The 12,773-nt window shown below is 38.7% G+C and overlaps 1 protein-coding gene across 1 annotated transcript in view; it reads right to left on the bottom strand.

Moving 5' to 3' along the window:
- Positions 1 to 2,405: 2,405 nt before the first annotated feature.
- Positions 2,406 to 12,773, bottom strand: part of CXADR (coxsackie virus and adenovirus receptor) — a 19,737-nt gene continuing 9,369 nt past the window's right edge. Inside the window, exon 8 of the mRNA XM_009282918.1 lies at positions 2,406 to 2,980. Within this exon, the coding sequence (XP_009281193.1) occupies positions 2,939 to 2,980 (42 nt within the window). The 3' untranslated portion in view covers positions 2,406 to 2,938. The remainder of the gene's footprint in view (positions 2,981 to 12,773) is intronic.

The raw sequence follows: 12,773 nt of genomic DNA, 5'->3' as shown, positions 1-12,773 counted from the left end.
TGGAGAAACGAAACTGAAGTGGTCTGAACTAAATGGAGTAAAGTATCAGCTCGATCTAACAATTCCCATTTGATAGAACATCATATTATGCAGGGATGGTGGGAAAGCACTGCAAGTTAGTTTATCTGTTTTGCCGCAAAGATGCAGGCTGCCAAGTATAGGCAACATTTAGGCTCTGTCTGACTCTCCAGGTCCAGGCCAGTTAGCTTGCCTATAAAACGTCAGATGAGATATGTTTGGGCGTGGACAAGAGCACAGTTACCAAACAAGCACCTGCCTGAACTTTCCTGGCAAGAAGTTAAGGTATGTGAAATGCACTACTTCTTGTCATTTAATAGCGCTGGCACAAGAGCCAGGGTGTTTTCCACCCGCTGACCGTGCATGACCAAGCTATTTGGCGTATCAGATACAAAGGATAAATGGTTGAAAAATTCATCTATAACCAAGTGAAAATGCCTCCTGACATCTACAATCAGTCCTAAACAGCCACCTGGTCACGATAACCTATACAGGCATGACCTCCAGGCTTCATTGTTGTTTCTTTCAAGCCTGAGAAAGGTGGCAGAAAGCAGATGGAGAGTCAGCCTCAATCTTCAGACTTTCTGTGTGGCATCAGGGAAGCTTTCAAACTTGTACCCTGTTTATGCCACAGCAACGTAAAGTTAACAACACTTACCCGGTGACCTCACTGGGGTAGACTCCTGGACTAAATACCCAACACACAGTACCTTTCAAAAGACTCAGTATTGGTATCTGGACATCTGGTAAGAACATGTGGATTAGCCAAACAACTCATTAGACAGATGACAAAGTAGTTGTGTAGTTACTAGAGTCTTGAAGAAAAACGAAATGCAAATTTCTTTGCAGAATGGAGACATTTAACTTCAATGACAGCATTTGTTACATACTTCTTCTTTACTTAAAATATATACTTATTAAAAGTTAATTTAGGTAGGAATTTGAGTACAAAAAATAGTTTATTTCACTTATTCCTTCAAGAACATACTTTGGTGCATCAAGTTTTGCAGATTTTTCTGGAAAAAAAAAATACTTCTTTTTCAAAACTCATTTTTTAAAAAAACTGTAAGCTTGCACAGTAATTCCTACCTTTCTCCTCCCTTCCTAAAACACCAGCAATTAAGCACTTAGATGATGGTGATCATTAGGCAGGGGAGAAAGACACTTATTCAACTTATATGGAGCGCGCTGTAGCAAAAAAGTTAAGTTATATCTATAAATCACTACCTTTCGGAACGTACACTAAACAGGCAGTTGCTGCTTCTTGACCAGGCAACTTTCATACTGATCCCAATGGAATTTTACCCTGATTAATTACTTGCCAGATTCACTCACAGACAAGTTTAGGCAGCATGGAGTCAAAGGAGAGAATGAGGAATGTGTTTTGGCGTAAAATCAAGTGCTTCTTAAAGGCAAAGTATCTTTTCTGTAATATAATATTGGAACTTAAATTAGATATGGAGCGATTTTTTTTTAAATTGGCTACTTAAACCTGTGACATTTAGAAACCCTCCTCTCCTTCATTTTTCTTAGATAGATATTACTATTTTCTTAGATGGGGAACGACTTTTTTTTAAATTGGCTACTTAAACCTGTGACATTTAGAAACCCTCCTCTCCTTCATTTTTCTTAGATAGATATTACTATTTTCTTAGATGGTTTTACTTGTTTTTTCATGTGCAAAACCAATTACATGGATCTTCTGGTGAAAAGCATCCGAGTTTGAGTTTATTCTAGAATTAGCTGCACTCCTCTCAAAAACAGAAGCAAAAATTATTTAATAGGTAACATTTTTTCAGCATTATAACCACCAGTTTCACCAATGGATTATATGGTTGCCTTCAGACCACAGCATAACAGATATCACTGGATTGAGGTTTAAATTGGTATCTACATATTTACAATAGCAAAGAACCAGCACGTGCACATGCACCCAGTATTTCTCAAGAGCACGGAAAGATGTAGTTGATCAAAGACAGGTTTAGGTTTGCATAGGCTCACTGTTACTTCCTAAACGCTGGGAGGTCCTTCAGGGTGCTGATTTATGGGGACTGTGACAGATAACGAGTTACCAAAAATGCCCAAGTGCCAGCAGGGTACCAGGCTCCGAAAATTAATTACTAAGCTCCCATCCACGGGATCAGTCTACAGTGGTCTCCTCCTTACACGGTTAGGTAGATTAATATTTTCATTATGAAATCGATACCCAAAGTCACCACGTCGCAGGAGGCAACAAGGACCCCGTAACTAGCCTGGTTTAAAGGGCGTGCTCTTCTTCCCTCTGGTCTCCTGCAGGGCAAGCTGGGGAGCAGAAGGAACGAGGCAGTGTACAGGCATGAATTACCACAACACCTGCATTAACAGATTATGCTGAAGCATGTGTTAACTGTAACGTTCAAGTACATTTTATTAAGTGTTATAAAATATATACAGTCTTAAAATACAGCACATTTCACACACAGGTTTTAAGACCTCGTTGGTATCACTACAGCACTGAATAGATCATACGCTTCCTATCAAATCATCAGACCAGAAAGCTAGGAAAACCCAAAACTACTCTATTTCGGATTACAATCTCTTTCAATGCCCCACTGCTTAAGGCTGTATTTTCTACTACCTGAGTTGATTTTGTTAACCTCACGAGCTTTTGAACCTCTGTGGTGGTGGGGCAGAGAGGAGTGATTATGCACACTTTTCAAAATACAGAACTAGCAAGAAAAATGTTGGTAGTCACTTTGTAAACTTTGCATTAAAAATACGTAAAAGAGAAAATTTGGTACTTACAAAACTGAATACAGCCTACTTAACAATCTTGAATCTAAAGTGAGATCAAGTAAAAAACCAGCACTTCATTTCATAATGTACTTCAGTTTCACCAGACTTGAAACTCATGCAAAAAATGATGCCTGGTTCTTCATGTTTATACCACTGTTATGTCACCAATCTTGTGTGCGATGTCATACTATAAAAAGAAAGAATATCATTAATCTATATTAATCTATATTAACAAGAGGCTAGATACTGTAATATACAGTAATTAAATGCACGATTCCAATCATCACCCAAGTTACGGTCATTCAGATTAGAGTTTATACCAGTGTCTTGCAGAAAACCAGTGCAGTGGTGTAGCAAATTGATTCCATTTATCACTGGACTGTAAATGACCGTAAGCTTAACTTAATAGCAAATTTTCAGTATCTTCACCTAGGTTATTTGAAAATCCTCATAGATTTCCCAGCACATACCTACTGCCATCAATTTTTAAAGTTATCTGTCAAAGTCTGCTTAGATGTCTCTTTCCTCAGTTTCATACCAGTAACTTAAATTATCAAAGAACCACACATTTTTGTTGTTTACTGCTATAAACACTCAGTTTTCTCAAAGAATCCAGAGACTCATCCCAATCTGCATACTTGGCTGTTTCACCATTTCCTTAGAAGTCAGTTCTAGTTCCTCGACTATTTTTGTTGACTTTTTCTGGGGATACTTTTTGCACAAAGATAGTAAAAAATAATTCTTTGTTCCAGTTACAGTTCTTCATCAGCTCTGTATTCTTTGACTTAATATTCCAAGACTGATATTGTAAGAAAAATGATAACTAAGCATTTTTGCTACCACTCCATGCTGCAAAACTGCCTTTTCTATATGCTGCCTGTACTCAAACTCTGCTGACAGTCACCAATATTCATTTTCCAAACATGATATTCTAACCGAAAACAACTCTGCCTAATTAATAATCCACAAATATATATGGATATATTGCATCTACTGGAAACATCTCATTTTCTTACTCCACCATTTCGGCTTATTACAGGCTTTTGTAGTACTATACCAGTCCTCACAGATTTTTAAAACATGCCTCAATGCCACATTAGTTTCTCCATAAGACCAGTAATTAAAAAAACTGACTCAGGCTACCTCTGGAACACCTCACCCTCTTCCTTGCAAGGTGTCACTGTGCAATTAGAATTACACATCAAATAAAATCTTCCAGTTGCATGTGACAGTGAAAATAATCGAGTACCTTCACACAACTTTGCTTGGAAGCGTAACTCAAATCAGTACGAAGTACTGCTTGGCATTAAAACACATTTGCCTTCTTTCTATTTAAAGCTATTATCTAGCATGAGAATCTGTTTTACAGCTTCATTCTGGCTATTGTTTATGTACTTTTTCTTTTAAGGAATGTAATATTGTAAAAGTGTATTTTCAGGATTATTTATCTAACATTTTCTCCATTTTGGAAGATTCTGGCGGCATAATTTTTTTTTTCTCCTGGAACTTATTTTCCATCCTAACCTAATACATCTATCCTCAGCTCTAGTATCACAGGAACAAGAACCCTAGTATCAGCCTGAAATTGTATTTGATCAAATCAACTGATGCTCTGTAAAAGGCATATTAATTGGGACTGAACACTGAGAAGCGTCCTTTCTGCCTGTATTCCTGTCTTTGCACCACAGCTAACACAACGCTCCTATTCCCGACCTCTTGCATTAATAGCTCTCGAACAGGTAACTCGTTAATAATTAGTAAACATATGCCTTCTAAATAAAGATTAAGCTGCTCCCCACACGGTTCATCCTATCCCACTCTATTGGAACAGCCTGAAGAAACAGAGCTCTTATATGCCAAAACGTTTGTAAATCTAGCTATTCGCAGGGATAAGGCAGGCGTGCGAGTAGGGGCTCACGTAACGACGGCTCTCCATCAAGCACGTCCTGTTCGCTCCCTTTCGTGAATGAGTCAAGAGACAATTAACATACTCTGCTTATGAAGAAAAAAAAAAATCTGCTATATGGCACACTGAGGTGAGCTGGGATGGGGCGAGAGCTTTTGATCTCCCAGTTGTTTGGAAAAGCAGAAGTTTTTAAAAGTCAGATGCTTAAATGAGCTATAAGGGCAAAAGGGAACAAATTCAACATAATCTGTTCTCCTTTGCCTGCACCATCCTGATACTTTCAGTCTTGATTTTCTTCTTCCAGTCTTGATTTTCTTCTTCCCTTCTCATCTAAATAAATCCCTACCAAAAAAAAAAAAAAGTAAAGAAAAATGCAGTCTGGCAAGTGAACCCTAGCATGCAGCTAGAGGTTATTCATGCAGCTGTGATAAAGAAAAAAAAAAAATTCCACCCACCAGTGTTGTAACTTACAAACAAGATGTGGTAACTCTTTTGGATCTCACAAGGAAAAAATATCAATTAACGAGAAACTGCTGTCTGCCCAGGTACTTGCAATCATAACCTTATTACATATCAGCTGGAAAAACAGGGGCTGGTCTAAAATACAATATATGGTGTATTTAGTTTAAAGTGCCTAATGCCTAAACCAGAGACAAATGAATGAAACTGGTTAGGAACAAAAACTATGATAGAAAAGATCAGTAAAAGGAACGACCCTCCACAAAAGCGTGTTCAATAGTAACATACTATACTCCGAAAAGGGAAGAACTGTCTAAAAATCCATCCTGCTTCAGTGGTGAAATAAACCCAGCAATCAGAAATAAAAAGGCGGCATGTAACATAGAGAGGAAGGTCAGCCACCAGTGTAAGTAGGAAGCTGTAGGTGGAGGAAAGTTGTATAAAAAGCCAAACACAAGGAGTAATTTGTTGCTGACAGGGCCAGGGCTAGGTACCTCCAGTATCAGTAACAATGAAGAGAAGTACTCGACACATCTTGATTCTGTATTTGCAAAATAAATAGGAAGAACTACCTTATCCTGAGAATACTTTCCAACACACTAGTAAGTGAGCAGCAGGGAAAGGGGTGGTGAGGGAGCGTCAAGTGACCCAGCTGAGCGATGAGGGACACCAGCCCAGGTGCATACTCTCTCCTACATGCTGTCGAGTGGAAGGAGAGAAAAGCCGCCTCCTTCCGAGGTGATGCCAAGCAGGCATCCAAGCTGGGATCTCTGACAAAGCCCCCAGGGGAAACACGTTTCCCTTCGCATTGGCAATGGGCTTTGGGGGATCTTTCACCCTCAAGAAGCTGCCTAATGAGATCTGCCCTACTGTTATTTTTACTACAACTTGAAATACCCAGGTAGCACTAGAAGTACTGGAAGAATGACTATTGTCAGGACAGAATTAAAGAACAGCAAACAGCAGGAGACAGAGACAACCACAGATGTTCTGACCAAGGCAACTATCTTTAAATACATATATTTGAAAATTTTCTGTGATTATGAAAGAAGTGAAAATAAGCACTAGATGGGCAGCAGGTGAAGACTGAAAAGACTCATCAAGGATAGCTTTTAAAAAATGACAGTGCAATGGGAAACTCTAGTTCCAAAAGTCCACAGAACTATCTCCATTCTAACAGATGCAGAAGCCGAGGAACAAGGAGAAGATGTCAACATTTAAAAAAAAAAAAGAAAAAAAAAATCACATGACTAAGTCACGACAGAGCCAGGACATCAACCCTAATCCTCCCCTTCGTTAATCAGGCTCCCTTGCCTTGGGGTTCTTTTATTATTGTTATTATTGCAGGTGAGTGACCTTCTGTTAGCCACGTCGGGCATGAAGGATGTCCTAAGCTTCCCTGCATGTTCAGCAATTTCCCCCCCATACACAAACCATAAAGCCAGCAGCAAGTTAACATGGCTGGCACAGACACGGGATGTTGTCAGAATAAAATTCACGTGTGTAATATAATGACCCAATTTTCACTGTCAGTTGGATACCCCGCTCAGAGTGCTGATTAAAACCCTGCCTTGCCCAGGTAACACCAGGGGCAGGGAAATTATGCTAATTCAGGCAACAAAAAGGACTGTTGAGCTAAGACTCCTTCCAGCTCCTTCATCCAGGAATAAAGGATTTTAGTGGGTTGTCTGAGATTCCTGCCTGCCCACCCAGTTCATGCGCTATTAAAAAAAATCACATTGATATGCATATTTCATATTTAAATAATACACCTAAAACACTTGAAGTAGCAACATAACTTTGATTTTAAAATAATGTAATCAATGTTTAGAACTTCAATGCCTTTCAAGTATCCAAGTCTAGCATGATCAGAACCGTACATTATCTGTACAAGAATCACAATTTCCATTGTCTTGCTCCTAAAAGAAAACCAACAGATACAATTGCGACGTGTCTGAGGTTTTTTTTCCTGAATGAGCTGCAAATGAAGAAACATCGTTGGAGACCTTAACTTCAGTCTGAGGAAAATAGACGTTTTAATGACTAACTCTAAGCTCTGGTCCATACTGGTCAATCAGGCTTCAGTTACACTTTCTTTTTTGGTAAATAAAAGGGGTGCAGAAGTAGGTACTTCTCACCTAGCAATATAGTGTGTGTAAAGGTAATATAAATACAGCGTTTCTCACCACAGCTGTTAAAACCTATCAAAAACTACATTCGTACCTCAGCTGTACATTTCCTTTAATGATCTCTGTACAGTGTACAGCTTTTTGTCAGAGCTTATACAGAAAAACATCTTAATTGATGCAGATTACAATAACCCTTTTCTTACCTAAATTATTTCCCGAATAAGGAACAAGATGATAACTTTCCGGCATCTAAGAAGCTTATTTTCCTTCCTGTTGGAAAACCTAAAATGTCTTAGCAAGTCGCTGCAAACCACCAGCAGAGCCGCACGGCCGCGTTTAGCCGCAGAGAGAAAGGGCTGCAGGCTGCCCAAGCGGCAGCCGCAAGAGGGCGGCCGGTATTCCCAAACACAAAATTTATTACTTTGTTTCAATACAAAGCACTGGTATTTAGCCATAAAATGGTTTTTTTTTTCCAAGGGGGCTGGAGAGAGTATGGGACATTTTTTTTTTTTTTTGAAGTTCTGCGTTTTAAACACGGTGAGTTTTCTCATCTTAAATAGGGATACAAGGTAATTAAATTAAATAGGTTACATAAAGAGGTCACCCAAACCACAACACAAGTCTGAAGCAAGAGAAAAAGACGCCGCAGTTCTTAAGCAATTTCATATTGAATTACAGAATACAAGGACAAAACCAGGGCAAGACCAAACAGTTCGTTTGAAGCTGTGTCCTTTTAGTAAGTTGTAATTTTTCTTGTGTACCAACAAGAAATGGGGAAAGATATATTAAAGTAATTGCAAGCTTTCTTTTGTATTTCACAGCTCTTACAGCTTAGATGAACTGTTTCTGCTCTTGACAGTTACAGGATTGGAAGTGACATGGAAGGGCATTTTATTTATCCGGGTAAGAAGTTCGGTGCTAGCAGCCACAACATAAGCTTTTTGACATGTTCCACAAACCACCAGCTGTGCCCCAGAGTTGTCATCTTCTTTAGCAGTCACAAGCAATTCAGTAGCTTTATGTACTACCACCAGTTGTCTCTATTTCTGGTTTAAGGGCATCAGTACCCCTCCCACCTGAGCTATTCTACTAGTAAATGGAAATCTTAAGGAACAATTTTATCTTGATCTCCTACAGTTAAGTAAGGCACAGCACAAGTGCTTTGACTTCAGCCAGTATTTTCTTAGAAACACCACCTGTTCAGATGACTAGCGAGGTGCTGTGAGCTGGTGCTGCTGCTGGTTGCCGTCAGAGACCTTAAACGTCAAGAGTGGATGCTCTGCTGCACACTTTAACGTCTGTGAAATTTGACTAATCCTAACTGCTGTTTAACAAGTAAACCATTACCAAGTGATATGAAATAAGGAGATTCAGATTCCTGTATGGGATAATGGTTTCACTCACAAATCATGGAGCAGGCCAAATCATAAGCTACGGAAAGGTGTTACTTCACTTATACAGCAGTAACTGGCCACAAGAAACAAAATCTCAGTTTCTTTCCTATTCACACAGAACGTAATTTGCAAAACTGACATAACTGGAAGCTATTATACTAATGGTAGTAGATGAAGTTACTTCTATACCTCTTTACCATCTGATGTACTATTCCTTGATACCACATTCTGAACGAGTTGCTAGCTAACCTCAGTGACCGCTGCACCCCTGGAGATGTTTGGGCCCAGAGCACTGAGAAGCTCTGCTGTCACCGTTTGCCCTGTGTGGGGTGTTCAGGAGACTTTAGTCTACAGTTTCTGACTGTTTCTTTATACAGTATTGTCAGCAATACTATAACCAAAAGCATCATATACAGAAATTACCTCATGGTAGGAAGAATACAAGACCCTGCAATTTAAGCAATGAAGATATGCTGGCTATATAAGGAACTCTAAACGCAAAAAAGGTTTTGCAGATTGTCTGAAAACCCCTAAATCAGATGCTGCTGGAAACCAGAGTAGAGAAAGGCTTCAAGAAGTTGGACAGTCCATTTGTGTTTCCAGAATTCAGGTCCCTCCTACAAAATTCCCCACAACCTGATCAGACTCGCTGCTTTCCTCTCCCCATTTTACAATTAGGAAAAGTACTCCGGGAAGAGAGTCCAATACCTTTCAGGTACAGCACTCAACTTTCGTCCCGCCTGCCTGCAGCTCACAGAACCACAGCATCCAGCCCTGAGAAGTGGGACAACTGTCATTGCATCACACAGCTTTCTGCGCTTCCCAGCAGACATACTGCCTCCAGAGGTTTATCCCCTGAAGAAAGAATTAGGTTACTGAAGGTAAAGTGATGTGCTCTCAGATGTTAATGTCTCTTCTAATACTGCCATGTTTTAAAATTGTTACATAAGCAAATTGTGTAACCAACACGCTCAACTTCTGTATAAAGCCATCTAGCAATCCTGACATCATACAAGGTTCCTGTATATGAGTTGCACAGCTTTCTTAATGTTTCCTGAATAATACGGTAGAATTGTCCTTCATCTGGTCAATGCTGCCTAAAAAAAACAAGGAAATGTCAATGACTGTGCTGATCCACTAAAAATGATAACTCAGCTAGCAGCTGCCACCGCTAAATGCTATTGACTTTGCATATTCAAAGCGACCTGGCCAGTACTCAACAGCTGGAAGTTGAGGACTTCAAAACTCCAACTTATGAGGGCGACACTAACATTGACTTACAACAATATAAAAATCAAAGGATCCTTAAAGGATCCCTATTTTCAGAAACTTGACTTTGAATGGAAGTCAGAAGCAGGGACAATGCAATCCTCCAGGCCAGTTTTCTGCCAGAGTGGTTATTTTACAAAATTAAAGGCTCATATTCTTCTCCCGATAGCTGAGCCCGTATCATTCTGCAAAAAGCCTAAAGCAAGTTTAAAAAAAAGCAACAGAATCATCGTAACTCAAGTACACACATTATTTTTATGTTAAGATGCAAGTCTTCATGTTGTGAAGAATCACCTACAGTCATCCCACAAGTGAAAGGTAATTTTAGAATAAGCTGTGACTTGGAAGGGTAGGCAACATTCATAGCTTCTTTCACTCTACTCTTGCTTTTTCTCCTCTATCAGCTATTTTCTTCACAAGCTCTTTTGGTTTTGTTTTATGGATTTTACACACAAGAAAGCAAGGCTTAGTCGCTGGCATTAACTGTTTCCTAAAACAGTCTAACAATTAATTGCCTATCAGCATTATCATAGAGCTTGAAAGAACCCAAGCTTCTCCGAGAAGTAAATTGGAAATAGTAAGCTCAAAGTACACACAGATGTTCAGAGAAAAAAAAACCAGCAAGCCAGACCTTTTAAGAAACTTTATCCAAGGCATTGCCTAATACACATGTAAGGACCTGAAAGGTTTTGTAGAACTACCACATGATAAGTGCCCTCTATTCTTTCAGGACAGTCTCGGGAAAGTGCTAGCTGCTTTGCTGGAATTCCCACAGACAAGCTGGAGGTACCCAGCTTCTCCGATTCTCAATCATCTCATCTCCAAATAAAAGACCTGGAGCAGCTGAGGCATGCGAGTGCCATCTGTGACAAAACTGCCACCCTAGGAAAGGACGGAAGTCTTGAACTTAAGTCTTGATGTTAACATTAAAAGGGTGTAGAAAGGTTTCTTAGAGCGCTACAGATAGAGACAAACCTGAACCTTCATTTTTATTAGGTTTCCTTCTGTATTTAAGCACAAGTCTTAATTTGAAATAGGAAAAATTCCTAGAGGTTTTTCCACCAGTACTCCATTTAACTTCATATGCTTGTGCACACATGTATCAAACAGGTTTTTTTATATATACACAAAGAAGTGACTGTAACATCTGGCATGGCACAGGTACGCATTAACATATGAAGATATGCATACATTATGAACAAACGTAAACTAATTAGGCCTCCAATGATACAATACATGCCATTAACACAAACAGAGCCCATGCCAGACTTTGTTTCCTAAAACTAAATATGTGCCCAAGACGACACTGGAGAAATTGCATTAATCTTCGGTAAAATGACAAGGAAAGTAATCAGTTGGTTTGCAAGGCCAAGGGGTGGGGACTATCCCAAGTCAACTCCGTTTGAATCAAAAAAGATGCATGTTAACTGACAATATAAAACCAAGCATTCTATCAACATGCTTTGAGTGCTGTAAACCTGCTTGTTTGAATTTTAAAAGACAAGAATTTATCAGTTTCAGGAATTTTTGGTTCTACCTAAAGTAGAGAGGGATGAAATTTAACCTAAAGTTCCTTTCCAGCCTTATGTTTCATAATAACTGTTGAGATCGCTCCGGTATGTTTTTAAAATGGATCACTACACCTGTGTATCTACAATTAGAAACCACAAATAAGCGCATGTTTTAAAATATCTGAAGTTTTACTTCCCTTAGAAATTAATGGGGGGAAAAAGCAAGAAATAAAATGATTAATGCCAGCGTGGTATACACAGCCATATTTATTAGTTCACTTCCAATTACATAAAGAAAAACCTGAAACCATACACAAGTGCTGCTTTAAAATAAAGACAGACTACTGTTTTCTCCAACAGTTTTATTTCAAAAAGTACACAAGTCTGTCATGGAACTACAGCATTTTAAAATTTTGGATCTTGTTTTTACAAATTCACTCACAATACTTGTATTTTAAAATACCATTCCCCCAAAAGTGTGAATATAAAACCTCATACCGAAATTCATATCAGTATTCAAGTCCATGCTTTGTGCATGAGAAGTGTAACGTAACATCGTAACATTTTGGATTCCAGGAGATATTATTGCTCCAATTTCAGTTGAGCTGTGCCTCAGTGCTAGAGGACCAATAACCAAAGGGTCCCATAAAGCACCTATCAAGTGTATAAAACAAGGTTTAAGTGACACAAATAGTATTACGTCTTTAGACTGGAACAAAGATCTAAAGTGATCCAGAATATACACCGTTAAGAACAAAACCAAAAGCCTATCATGGAAATCAGTAATATACAATATTCAGCATTACAGAAAAACTTGCAATTAAGAAGTCTTACTTGTACTATTAAGCAGGAAGCATACATCTAACATAAATGCAACTATCAGAGTTGATAAAGATGTATGCATCATACATTTCTTTCAAAAGTCACATTTTACCCCTCCAACAAGGCATTTCTGTGCACTACAGAGTTTTGGAAGAAGTATTCATTTTTAGGTAAGGAAGTTTCACACAAATATCTTTAAATATCCATTTCAGAAAGTTTATGAAAATGCTTGTAATGTATGGACAAGTGTTACGTAACCTCTACAGTATTACAAGTCTAACACTTTATTCACACCATGCTAAAATTGAGGGTTTTCTTCTATATATAGTAGTCCTCAACAGGCAAGTTTACAGTCATGACATTAACTAGAGGTTTCTTGAGTCCACTTAGAGTATTTACATAATAGTACCACCCCTCCCCACCCCCCCTTTTTTTTTTTTTAGTAAAATGAGACATTAAAAATGCCACTTTCTAACTGGTATATCAGCTG

The sequence above is a fragment of the Aptenodytes forsteri genome, unplaced genomic scaffold (genome assembly GCF_000699145.1).
Source record: "Aptenodytes forsteri isolate BGI_AS27 unplaced genomic scaffold, ASM69914v1 Scaffold2, whole genome shotgun sequence".
Classification (NCBI taxonomy): Eukaryota; Metazoa; Chordata; class Aves; order Sphenisciformes; family Spheniscidae; genus Aptenodytes; species Aptenodytes forsteri.
The sequence above is the reverse complement of the archived record's forward strand: the minus strand, read 5'-3'. Positions and strand labels throughout refer to the sequence as shown.